This window comes from Nicotiana sylvestris, chromosome 12 (genome assembly GCF_000393655.2).
Source record: "Nicotiana sylvestris chromosome 12, ASM39365v2, whole genome shotgun sequence".
NCBI classification, from domain to species: Eukaryota; Viridiplantae; Streptophyta; class Magnoliopsida; order Solanales; family Solanaceae; genus Nicotiana; species Nicotiana sylvestris.
The window spans coordinates 60,357,771-60,371,932 of NC_091068.1; the positions used below are offsets into that span (position 1 = coordinate 60,357,771).

General features: G+C 40.1%; 1 protein-coding gene across 1 annotated transcript; it reads left to right on the forward strand.

The window, feature by feature from the left end:
• Positions 1 to 9,157: 9,157 nt before the first annotated feature.
• On the forward strand, positions 9,158 to 11,017 carry LOC138883101 (uncharacterized). Its single transcript, XM_070163762.1, has one exon. It carries the CDS (start codon positions 9,158 to 9,160, stop codon positions 11,015 to 11,017), a length of 1,860 nt encoding a protein of 619 aa, XP_070019863.1.
• Positions 11,018 to 14,162: the final 3,145 nt, after the last annotated feature.

Sequence of the window (14,162 nt, forward strand, 5' to 3'; positions counted from 1 at the left end):
TCCTAGATCTACATAGATCCAGGACGATTTGAGTTTGTTCTTTAATGTTTTATACTGTCCTTGGAACTCTTTACAAGAATCATTGATTTCAAGTGTTTTTCACCTTCTTCTAAAAAATTAGGGTTTCAAAACTTCTTTTAAAACTTTGTTTAACTGATTCTTTGTGTTTAAACTTCTATTTCTTGCATATTTTTTTACTGATTCTATGATTTTACTACCTCTTCAACTTGTCTATGTTAAAAGCCCTAATTTTCTAGGTTTCTTCGTTTGGTTTTGTGTATCAGCATTGCTGACCGGTTCTTGTTTGAGTTTCTGTGACTATCTTGCCTCGAATATGTTCCTACTGAGTTTTTTAGCCTAACTTATATTAACTCTATATGCTTGTGTTCATCTTGACTGTTCAAGACTTGCCTCTTTCTATCAGTGCTGTTTAACCTTCATGTTTGCTATGTCTGGTTATTCTTATCTTACTCTACTGATATACTGACTCATGACTTTCTCTTTGATTGATTCTTGATTCCCTGTTTCATGGTTTTAATGGAAGACCTTCCTTTAAACCTTCGATTCCTACCCTTTCTATTCAAATTAATTGATTCGCCTACCTTGTCTATACCGATACTTTATTCTTACGACTATCTCCTTAATTATATTTTACTGAACTTAGCCCTAATTGTTTACCCTATACTTACTGTATTTGAAATCTTTCCTTATTGGTCGTACATTGATTTCTTTCCTTATTTTTTACTTGTTCTTACCGTTTGAACTGATTCCTTTAAATTAAGGGAGTACTTATACTGATTTTGCTCTGATTGGTTCTAAGTTCCATAATTACTATACTATTGTGATTCTTGCCTTATTTTACCTATTTTCGAACTACTATATATATACATACTCACTCATTAACACAAACGCATGAACACATTGGTTCAAAAGCTCTCTTACACTCAAACACTTTTCTGCTCTCTCTCTTTAGTTACTTGCTATTATTCGAGTTAGCCGACTACAAGCCAAGGCTAGCTATTGTGCTTTACTATCCCTCACTTTGTGTTTACTATCTCTTTATTGGTATGTTCTGATTTCAATTCAAGTCTCAAAACCAATATGTTTCTTTTACTACTTCAGTTTATCATGTTTCTAATTTGTTTCTATCTATGGTTCTGTTGTTCAACATGCAATTGACATGTTTACATTGTTTCTTCATATAGCATGCTATTCTAACCTTCTTAGGGCTTTTCAGAACATGTTCTACCCCCTCCCCTAGTAGTCTGTATCAACATGACTTTACCCTGTTTTGAGTGTTTGTCTACTTGTTATTCAGTCTTGATATGCAAGATGCTCTATCACTTTAAATGGATGATTCTATGATTGTTTCTGAAACTTCTGTTGTATTGGTACCAATAGTTATCCCCTAATTCCTTAAATCCCACAAAAACTGCTATGCTCCTGATACTATGTGCTCTATGTATCCCCAATTCCCATTCCCTTGTATGAAGTACTGTTATTTGAGTATTGTTGAACTTGTTTGACTGACCTGCTTTTTTGTTAAATTACACCACTATTTTCAAAAGCTGTTTACCCAACAACTCTTTTGCTTACAAAGTTATTTCAACTAAGTCTCTTTTTTCTTACACTGTTTTCCTACTGAAAACCTTTCAAACTATGTCAAGCACTTTCACTTTACTCCTAAGTCCCTAGGTTCTGCCTCTTCTAGTGTGTGTACTGCCTTGGGTTCCTCTTGAGATCTCTTTGAACTCTGGCACACTGAGGCTGGCCCTTCCACACTGCACTTACTCAATTTGGTTACAATGTCTAGCTGTGAGCACTGCCCGAGATCTTGAGATCCTTAGGGAACTCTGAGAACCTAGACAATGATATTATCTATGAAATTGGCATTTGAGGCTATTGGAGGTTTAGGAAATCACTTGGGCCTGCTTCAGGCTCCCTATAGTGTAACTTCTTCTTTTTCTTTTTATCTATTTATGTAATTCATTCATCTGGTTTGTAATAATTTGTAAACGAATATTGGGGTGACGAGTGAAAAAGGGTGGGTAGTTACATATTTGTGGGGTAATGTGGGTAGAAATCATGCCTATAGGATTTTATGTTTGCCCTACCATGTTAGAAATCATGCCAATAGGTCTCAAGTGGTTCCAATAATAGAAATAATGTTTATAAGTCTTAAAATCAACTTCACAAGTAGATACCATGCCTATAGAATATGATCCAGTTCAATTGTTATAACGGGTATTTACATGTGTTTTCATTTGTTATCATGCCTACAAGTTTCTAACATCAGTTCTTAACAATTAGATATCATGCCTATAGGGAACAACATCAGAAATTCTGCCTATAGATCTAAAATATGTTTAGTTTAAATAAGTCAATCCAGTTCATGATTAGTTTACTTTGAAACTTTTCTAATTAATGGTTTGTTTTCCCCGAAATGAATTCTTTCAAGTACTGCTCTAATTTACTATTAGAAAGCATGCCTATAGGAACTCAAGAATCTGTTTTAAAATCTGCCCATTATTTTACTATATCAAACGTAGTTATCATGCTCTTTGGACACCACTATTCAGCGTGTAGGCAAGCCTATAAGGCAGTTTCAAATCCTACAACTCTAAAACTGTTTCTGCTACTTAATGTTGTTCTGATTAACGGGCTTAAAATCAGTAGGCAAACTGATAGGGCCATTACTTCTATGTTTACAAAAATAAACCACCTATCTTCTATGTCTTGATATTCACTTAGACATCATGTCTTAGGATACTGTTTAATAATACGACCTTTATTTGTATTTGAGCGTGCTGATTATGTGCGTTGTTTGTGGAGGTAAACTTGAACCTTTAATTGCTTCTTTTCTGCCTTATGTGCTAAGGTCCTATTTGTTCTTGCCTGTCGCCTTAGTATTTTCGTCTTTAAACCTTAGGGGTCTGTCTAGAACTACCTATAGGTAGAGATCCTAAATTTCCTCTAGGACCATTAAGAAGGGACGGGTAACAGCACGCAATAGAGATCACTAACCAACACTCGCTTTAATAACCACTAAGGGGGTGGGAAGAGTAGATATGGGATATGATGACTACGTGCTAATGTCACGTGTAGCCCCTCATTGACGAGTGTTTTCCGAACATTGTATGGGGTGATCCTGTAGGCTAACCAACCTAGGACCCCTTCTTTCCCAAATCCCTTTTGTTTAAAACTTTGTTTTATATGTATACAACTTGTTCAAAATCTTTGTCTTATTATACAACGTCCAACGTGCTTTACTTGCAAATTATTTGAATCAACTATTTATTTGTTAATGGACTAATTCATAAGTTAAGTTTGGCCGGGACCCACCATAGTGGACCGCGAGGGGTGCCTAACACCTTCCCCTCAAGGTTATTTTGAGCCCTTACCCTAAATCTCTGGTAATGCAAACCAATCCAAGAGTTAATCGCTCTAGGTGCCCTAACGCACCATAATCCGTTACGTGGCGACTCTTCAAATACCCAATTCAAAAAAGGAAACGAGTTATTATCCCCATGAATGTCGAAATCCGGACTTTCTCCACGAAGGAAAAAAGGGGCGCGATACCCTCTTCACGGGTGGTGCTTCGAACGTGAAAGGGTTCGAGCTGGGCATTGTTTTGAGGCCTCCCACTCATAACAAAATTAGACAGTCTATCAGAACTTCGAAGTTAACTAACAATGAGGCCGGGTATGAGGCCATAATTACAGGTCTCGAGCTGGTTAAAAGTTTGGGAGCAGAGGTCGTCAAGGTCAAATGTGATTCCCTACTTGTAGTAAATCAAGTCAGCAGAACTTTCGAATTCCGAGAAGATCGAATGTAGAGATACTTGGACAAGCTACAGGTAACTTTACATTAAGGAGTGGACCTTACAACACATACCTCGAGAACAAAATAGTGAGGCCGATGCCCTTGCAAACTTGGGGTCATAGGTCGAAGATGACGAGCTTAACTTGGGGACTGTCATACAACTTTTGAGATCAGTAATCGAAGAAGCCATGCCGAAATAAACTCTACAAGTTTGACTTGGGATTGGAAAAACAAGTACATTGAATACTCAAAGAACAAGAAGCTCCCATCAGGTCCGAAGGCGTCAAGGAATCTACGCATGAAGGCAGCACAGTTCACTTTGGCCAAGGATGGAACCTTATTCAGGAGGACGTTCGATGGGCCATTGGCAATATGTTTCAGACCATGAAACACCGACTATGTCCTACGAGAAATTCATGAAGGCACTTGTGGGAACCACTCCGGTGCCGAATCACTGGTTCACAAAGTCATCAGAGCAGGGTACTATTGGGCTGATATGGAAAAGGATACAAAGGAGTTCGTTCGAAAATGCGATAAATGTCAAAGGTATGCGCCGATGATTCACCAGCCCAGGGAGCAACTCCATCTGATCTTATTCCTATGGCCATTCATGAAATAGAGAATGGACGTTGTCGGCCCTTTACCATCGGCCCTAGGTAAAGCTCTGTTTATTTTATTTATGACTGATTATTTTTCTAAGTGGGTTGAAGTGTAGGTTTTCGAGAAAGTTAGAGAAAAAGAATCATAGACTTCAATTGGGACCACATTATATGCCGATTCGGGATGCTTGTCGAGATTGTGTGTGACAACGGAAAGCAATTCATCACCAGCAAAGTGACAAATTTCTCGAGGATCACAAGATTAAAAGGATTCTATCAACGCCATACCATCCCAATGGGAACGGACAAGCCGAATCAATGAACAAAACCATGATTCAAAATCTTAAGAAAAGATTGACCGACGCCAAGGGAAAATGGAGAGATATTACCCGAGGTTCTTTGGGCATACCGCACGATGTCAAAATCCAGTACAAGGGCAACACTGTTCTTTTTGGTCTATGGTGCCGAAGCTCTTATCCTGGTTGAAGTCGAGGAACCTAGCCTCAGGTTTCGATATACGACAGAGAATCAAATAATGAGGCCATGAACATGAGCATAGAATTGTTGGATGAAAGACGCGCGGCCGCCCTCATTTGATTGACCGCACAAAAACAACGGATCGAAAGGTACTACAATAGAAGAACCAATCTGCAACACTTTAAAATAGGGGACTTGGTGCTAAGAATGGTCAACCTTAACACTGGAAACCCAAATGAAGGAAACCTGGATCCAAATAGGGAGGGACCGTATCAGGTCCTCGATATTATCGGAAAGGGATCCTACAAGCTCGACACAACGAGCGGCGAGCAATTACCGAACAATTGGAATGTATCACTCCTAAAATGATCCCTACAAAAAAAACTGGAATTTGCAATGAACGACATCGCTAATCTATCGCTAAACGCTCGTAGCAAGCAGAATTTCTTGATAATCCATTGCTAATCCATCACTAAATGAGATTATCGACGAATTTTTCTGTTTAGCTACAAAATTTGTCTGTCGCTAAAACCTGATATTTTAGTAGTGGATACTACTGCTAAGGTATGACCTTCTCCATTTTTATTTATATTTTGAACTAACCAATTGTAGGTGTTTGATCAGGAATGGCGATGGATCCTTCAACACAAAGTCTTTAGGTCTGAAAGCATGCATTGCACTCTTTTCCCCTTAGACCGATTTTGTCCCAGTTGGGTTTACCAGCTAGGTTTTTAACGAGGCAAACATTGATCGTGCTAACGTAGAACAATTCAAAAGTATCTGAGGCTTTTTTACAATCAACCTCGAATACTGGGGGGCAAAACCCTTGAATGCCAACTTTGTTGCAAGGAAATTACTTTGTAACAGCTAGGTCTCGATAGGTAAATTTTGTAAGGGTCAAACGGTCGAATGAACTGTGCCCATATAGGTTACTTGAGCCCTAACATCAAACATGTAATCATGTATATTCATTCAAATTATTGAATTATTGAAATCTCGAGATTATAAGACCTTACAAAGTCAACCCTCGAATTTTATAGGCCACAGCCACCCCACTTGGGGGCTGACACTTCGAACAAGTTCGAAGCACAATGGGAAAACAAGCCCAAGAGGCAAATCCTAAACTAAAGGCTACGACCAAATTAACATGGTTCGCAGACGTCCGAATTCCGTAATAAAACAAGCCTTCAAATATTATAAAGAATCGGTCAAAAAGGCTACCTTCGGCAAAATCACAAAGGGCTTCGATAATATCAAGTCTCGAGAACCCTAAAGGGTATAAAATTGTTCAAACTCCCGAATAGTTCCTTATTTCATGCTAAGGCATAACAAATTTTGTATAACTAACAATAAACTTTTTAAGTTTTAAAGGGGAAAAAGCCAGTCTTTTTTTACAAAGGCCACATCACCCTAATACAAAAGCCTAAGGGCCATCTTTTGTTTTGAGTATGAGGAATCATCCTCACTCGATAAAAACTAAGGGTTATCCTAGTTCGAGTTCGAGCAGGTACTCACTCGACACTAGTTAGGTTTCGGTCCAAATTTCCTAAACCTCGAACCTATGAATGCAATTTCATAAGGCATAAAAAAATAAAGTAAAGACAAGATAGAAAGGGAAAGAAAAGATATTTTATGTATCAAAAATCATTTACAAGGGCGGCATGGCCCGATCTGAACTCTTTATAAAAGCCAAAACAACCTTAAAGGCCTAGTCTTCTCTGGGAGCAGCTTTTTCGCCCTCAAAGTCTTCTCCACCAGATCCACTCACATCCTTGGAATCCTCATCGAGAAATGCTAAATTCTGAGCCTTTACATCCTCAGCCTTGGCGATCTCGAATTTAGCAGATATATCAAAACTCTAAGCAAGAACCCCCTTGAGTGCCTCCCTTCAAGACTGCCATTTCGAATGATCTACTATTCCCTTGGCCTGATTGAGGGTGGCTTCGGTGTTGACTTTGTATTGAGCTGCAGTAGCCTAAGCCTTAGTATTGGCCCGACCACTGATGTGCTGGAGAATTTCGTCACATTTCAATACTAATTACTTAGATTTTAGCTTGTTTTGAATGCAATTACCTCCCTTACTTATGTAATTTTAGTGTTTTTGTAGTACATGAGGTTTAAGGACCCAATAGCATGGAAATGAAAGTAAAAAGAATAAAAAGACAAGAAAAGAGCAAAATGTAGCAAAAATGTGGATATGCGACGCATTATGCGATCGCAAATCCTACATGCGAGCCGCATAAGGTGCAAAGGATCACAAATCAAAACAGAAAGTTAGCCAAAATCTGGTGCAAGAAATGCGGTCCAGAATGCGATCGCATAACAGGTTTGCGGACCGCATAATGGACCGCAAACTCATGAAGAGAAGTGCTGATGGTGGAAAATGCGACGCAGAATGCGATCGCATAGCTGGAATGCGGTACGCAAACCCACAATGCGACGACGACCTGGAAATTAGGGGTTTGAAGTGCGATGGGCATGAAGAGAATGCGGACCACATGTCTGATTTGCGACAGAAATGCGGTCGCACACTTGACTTGAAAGGGCATTTTTGTCCGTTTTCTATCTCGATTTTTGGCCCTCTATAAATAGATTTATTGTGATTTTGTGGGCTCATCTGGTCTGACTTTTAAGCTACAATACACGACATTAATATTCCTCTCTTTTGGAAGCTTTTGGGTCAAGAATCTTTCACTTTGTAAGCTTTATGGCATTAAATAGTGTCTTCCTTTTGTATTTTAGCATGTGTAGCTAACTTTAATACTAAGGTTGTGGACCCTAAATGTGTGTTTAACATTGAATATATATATAATGGTTGGGTGATATTTATTTACTTCTCATTCTTCATTTATTGTTGGTGGTTGCAAACATTAACAAGTGCCATTAAATTCTTGCTTTGCTTGGGAAAGTGGGTTAGAATTTGGAAGAAGTAAATATCAAAGACTCAAGGCTCTAAACCTTGTTTAATAGAATCACTTAGGAATAAGTGAGTTTTATTTGGAATATATTGATTGTTCTTAATTGCAACTCTTTTATATTTGGAAAAATATCATAAAGAGGAAATACTACCCAACTATTGGAAAATATTGGGTAGACATTTAGACATCATTTGCATATCAAAAGGACCTTCCATTAGAAATATATCACATTAACACCGATAGCATTACACTTCATAAAAGGGGACACAACCTTGGTTTCTTTAATCAAATTATTTACATTCTCAATATTTCAACTAGCTGTTACTTCAAATCAAACTCAATTCATACTCTTGTTACCGTTAACTGGATAAAACTACGACTTTAGTCGAGCAACACACTAATCGAGTAACCTTTTCACACCTATTCCCTGTGGGTTTCGACCCTAACCTTGTTGGGTTATTATATTTGACACCGACCGCCTTACACTATTTATTAAAGTGTAATTTGAGCGTATCAAATTTTGGTGCCGTTGCCGGGGAATACGATTTTGAAATTACTAATTAGTGTGTGCTTTACTTTACGTCTTATTATATTCCATCACACTTTGCTTGTTTTGCTTGGTGTTGATAGGAAAACATGTCTGAGTATGGTGATGATGTAGAGGCAGAAATGGGAGAAAATCCTTTTGCGGACATCGAGGAGTACATTGAGTATACAAATGCTATTGTACCTCCGGCTGTTGGCGCTACAACGTTCAAAGTGGAACATGGTTTAATCCTTATGCTCAAAGCAGAGGGGTTTTTCAGGAATTCCACTGATGATGATCCGACACAACATCTTAGAAACTTCTTGGGTGTGTGTGCAATGCATAAGCAGGATGATGCCCTAAGGTTGAGATGCTTCGAGTATTCTCTAACTGGGGACGCAAGGAAATGGCTCCAAAATCTGCCCCCAAACTCCATTCATTCTTGGGCCAAACTTGTCCGAGCCTTCTTGTCTAAATGGTTCCCGCAAAGTAAGAAGTCGGAGCTCTGGGATAAAATTTTCTTTTTCAAGCAAGTACCGGGAGAACATCTACATGAGGCATGGGATCATTTAAAATTATATTTGGTGAGGTCTCCCAACCATGATTTTCCGGATTCTATTTTGTTGGAGAAATTCTACATGGGCTTGGATCCTATGAACCAATCTATAGCCAAGAATGCAGCTGCCGGATCTTTCATGGACAAATCATTCACAAGGGTGACACAAATACTTGACAAAATGGCAAAACATAATCAAGCATGACACTCTGAGGATACCACAGGTGGAATTACATATAGTTCTCCTTCCTTGAGCAACATGATCAAGGAAATTCAAGAGATAGATCAAGTGATTGCATGGCTTGCTACAAATGTTAATGTGTTGACAAAGATGTTCACCGAAAGCCAAACAAAGAAGGTAAATGTGATTGAGGATGTGCAACCCGTATCTAATGAGGATTTTGAGGAAGCAAATTATGTCAATAACTTTCAAGGAGGGTACCAAAGGCAACAATACCAAGGTCAAGGACAACAAAACCAATGGAGGCCAAACCCGCAAGGGCAAGGCCATCAACAATGGCGAAATGACCAAGGTGGATCAAACCAAGGAAATTGTAACAACAACAACAACTTCTCAAACCGGAGTTCAAACCCTTATGTTCCCTCAAAGGGTCACTATTCAAATCAAGGTTCCTCAAGCGAGTCTAAGTTGGAAAGTATGCTTGAACGGGTATTGCAAAATCAAGAAAAATTCGACACTTCTATGAGGAACATGACCGAGCTTGTTGGCTCTCATACCGCATCCATTCAAAAATTGGAGATGCAAATGAGAGACCTCTCTAGGGAGGAAAATCCAAAGCAAAAGGGAACACTCCCTAGTGACACAATTGCGAACCCAAAGGGTAGTGGAAGTGGCCCAACTTATCATGTCATGGCAATTACTACTAGGAGTGGGAAGATACTACAAGGAGAGGGTGAAAAAGTGGTTGAGATAGAAGAGTTCGAGAAAGAGGTTGAGGTTGAAGAGCCAAGTGTTGTCGAAATTGAGAAAATTCTGGAAGATGCGCAAATGCAAGAAGAGAACCGGGAAGCGGTAAAGGAAAAGGTAAAAGAGACACCAAAAACTCTTTCACCTATTCCTAGACCTCCTCCTCCATTCCCTCAAAGACTCGCTAGGAAGGTTGATGATAGCAAACTCGAGAAGTTCTACGACATTCTCAAGCAATTATCGGTGAATATCCCATTTGTGGAAGCATTTCAAGAGATGCCGGGTTTTGCTAAGTATTTGAAAGATTTGATCACCAAGAAGAAAACCACCAAAAATGAAGTGGTGAATGTGACTCACCGGGTTAGTTCCATCATTGCAACATCACCTGTTCAAAATAAAGAGGACCTGAGAGCTTTTACTAATCCTTGTACCATCGGGGTACATGATTTTGCAAGAGCCCTTTGTGATAATGGAGCGAGCATCAACTTGATGCCTCTTGCCATTTACAAGAAAGCAGGATTGGGTATGCTAAGGCCCACAAGTATGAGATTGCAAATGGCCGATCGTTCCATCAAACGCCCGGTGGGAATTATTGATGATGTACTTGTGAAGGTGGGAAAATTTCATTTACCCGTCGACTTCGTAATCCTTGATTGTGCAGTTGACAAAGAGATCCCTATCATCTTGGGGAGACCATTCCTTGCCACGGGAAGAGCACTCATGGATTCGGAACGGAATAAGATTAAATTTCGTGTGAATGATGAAGAGGTTACATTCCAAGCAAGCAAGGGTATGAAACTACCGCATGAGTATGAAAGCATCTCGGTGATCGATGTTGTTGATGAAGTAGAGGATGCGGTTAAAATAAAAATGGAAGAACAATGCCTCGGCAAAGCATTGGCGGCTATTTTGTTGAACTTTGATGGTAAGGATATGGAGGGATATATAGAATCGGTAAATGCATTGGAGGGGCTTGGTTCTTACACTTATGTTCCAGAAAAGCTCTCTCTCGACTTGGAGAATAGAGCCACACCTCCCGCAAAGCCATCTATTATTGAGCCACCACAACTAGAGCTCAAACCACTTCCACCACACTTGAGGCATAAATTTCTTGGCTCAAATGATACTTTACCGGTAATCATTTCTTCTTTGTTGAATAATGTGCAGGTAGAGCGATTGTTGGAGTCTTGAAGGAGCATAGGCAAGCCATTGGATGGACAATTGCGGACATTCATGGGATTCCCACGGGAATTTGTGAACATAATATCCAACTAGAGAGCGAGACAAAACCAAGTATGGAACATTAACGACGGTTGAACCCCTCAATGAAAGAGGTGGTAAAGAAGGAAATCATCAAGTGGTTAGATGACGGGGTAGTCTACCCCATTGCCGATAGTTCTTGGGTGAGCTCGGTGCAATGTGTGCCGAAAAAGGGAGGCATGACCGTGATCGAAAATGAGAAAAATGATCTCATCCCAACAAGAACGGTGACCGGATGGAGGGTATGCATGGATTATCGGAAGCTTAACAGTGCCACATGCAAAGACCATTTCCCTATGCCTTTTATTGATCAAATGCTTGATCGGCTAGCGAGAAGGTCATTCTATTGCTTCCTTGATGGATACTCCGGCTACAACCAAATCAACATAGCCTTGGAGGATCAAGAGAAAACGACTTTCACTTTCCCGTATGGAACTTTTGCCTTTAGCCAGATGCCATTTGGTTTGTGCAATACTCTGGCCACTTTTCAAAGATGCATGATGTCCATTTTCTCCGACATGGTAGAGGACTTTCTAGAAGTCTTCATGGACGACTTCTCGGTAGTTGGTGATTCTTTTGAGCATTGTCTTTACAATCTTAGACAAGTGCTTAAGAGATGTGAAGAGACCAACCTTGTGCTCAATTGGGAGAAATGTCACTTCATGGTGGACGAAGGCATTGTGTTGGGGCATAAAATTTTAAAGCATGGCATAGAGGTCGACAGGGCAAAGATCGAGATTATTTCTAAGCTTCCTCCACCTACTTCCGTGAATGGTGTTCGAAGTTTCTTGGGGCATGCCAGGTTCTATAGGCACTTTATCAAGAATTTTTACAAAATGGAAAACCCTATGTGCAAACTCCTTGAGAAGGATACCAAGTTTGTGTTTGATGAGAAACGCCTCAAAGCCTTTGAGGAATTGAAGCAAAGGCTCACCACAGCACCTATTATTGTCACACCTGATTAATCCCTTCCTTTCGATCTCATGTGTGACGCCAGTGGTGTAGCTATTGGAGCAATGTTTGGCCAACGTCGCAACAAAGTTCTCCACCCAGTCTACTATGCAAGCAAAACACTCAATGGGGCACAAATGAATTACACGGTAACAGAGAAAGAACTTCTTGCTATTGTCTATGCCTTTGAGAAGTTCCGGGCTTATTTGTTGGGATCCAAAGTGATAGTGTACACAAATCATACGGCTCTTCGCTACCTCATGGAAAAGAAGGATGCAAAGCCTCGATTGATTCGATGGGTCTTGTTGTTGCAAGAATTTGACATCAAAGTCAAGGATCGCAAGGGAACTCAAAATCAAGTGGCGGATCATTTGTCAAGGCTTGAGGAGGCAGGGATACCAAAGGGAGATCTTGAAATCAACGATGCATTCCGGATGAACACATATTGGCACTATCTAGCACTTTTGCTCCTTGGTATGCCGATATTGCTAACTATCTAGTTAGTGACCTTATCCCGGATGGATTGGAATCCTATCAAAAGAAGAAGTTTTTGAGAGACTGCCAACAATACTATTGGGAAGAGCCATTCTTTTTCCGTGTTTGTGCTGACAATATTATCAGAAAGTGTGTCTGGAAGAATAGATTATGCCAATTCTAAAGGCATGCCATGACTCACCGGTTGGGGGTCATCATGGAGGAAATCGAACATCGGCTAAGGTTCTTGAATGTGGTTACTATTGGCCTTCAATCTATCATGATGCCAATCAAATGGTCAAGGCTTGTGACAAATGTCAACGACAAGGTTCAATCTCCAAGAGGCATGAAATGCCAATGCACTTTGTGATGGAGATAGAGATCTTCGACATGTGGGGAATTGATTTTATAGGGCCCTTTGTAAGTTCTTGCGAGATGAATTATATTTTTGTGGATGTGGACTATGTGTCCAAATGGGTTGAAGCGATTGCCTTACCAAACAACGAGGCAAGGAGTGTGACCACATTCTTGAAGAAAAACATTTTCACTCGGTTTGGCACTCCTAGAACCATTCTTAGTGATGGTGGGTCTCATTTCTATAACAAGGCTTTTACGGGGCTACTTGAGAAATATGGCGTCAAGCAGAAGGTAGCCACACCTTATCATCCACAATCAAGTGGTCAAGTTGAGGTTTCCAACCAGAAGTCAAGAGTATTCTAGCAAAGACTGTTAATGCAAATAGGACCGACTGGTCAAGGAAGCTAGATGACGCATTGTAGGTGTACCGCACGGCGTACAAGACTCCTATTGGTACTTCTCTTTATCGGTTAGACTTCAGAAAAGCTTGTCATCTACCTGTGGAATTGGAGCACAAGGCTATGTGGGCATTGAAAAGGTTGAACTTGGACTGGGCTGAAGCTGCAAATTTGAGATTAACACAACTCAATGAAATGGAGGAATTCCATTTCTAGGCTTATGAAAGTGCAGCTGTGTACAAAGAAAGGATGAAATTCGTCCATGACAAGAAGATCTTAAAAAGAGAGTTCAAGTCGGGAGACTTGGTATTGCTCTTTAACTCAAGGCTTAAATTGTTTCCGGGCAAGCTCAAATCAAAATGGTCCGGTCCATTCAAAGTGGTCACTGTTTCTCCTTTTGGAGCTGTGGAACTAGCATCGGAAGATGGGCTCCGAACATTCAAAGTAAATGGCCAACGAATCAAACACTACTTGGGCACAGATGGAGAAAAACATTTGGTGGAGCAGCTGGCTCTCAAAGATGGTCCGTGCTCGACCATTGAGTGAATCCAAAAGAACACCAACTTTGTCGTGCCGTGACGTTAAATCAAGCGCTTCATGGGAGGCAACCCATGTGTGGTAACACCCTTTTTGTTCTTTAAATTTTTTAATTTTTGATAGATAGATTTACTAGAGCAATTTAAAGTGTGTGTTAGAGTGCAGTGGATTCAAAAGATCACAACATTGGGTAGGAATGCATAAGAAAGGGAAGAAAAACCGCTGTGTGAAGTTTGCTGCAAAGATGCGGTCGCATTTTCACTATGCGGACCGCATTTTGGTCGCAAACCAAAATAGTGAGTTTGGCTAAAATCGTTGGTCAGAATGCGACAAGGTGGTGCACTTTGCAGACCGCATTT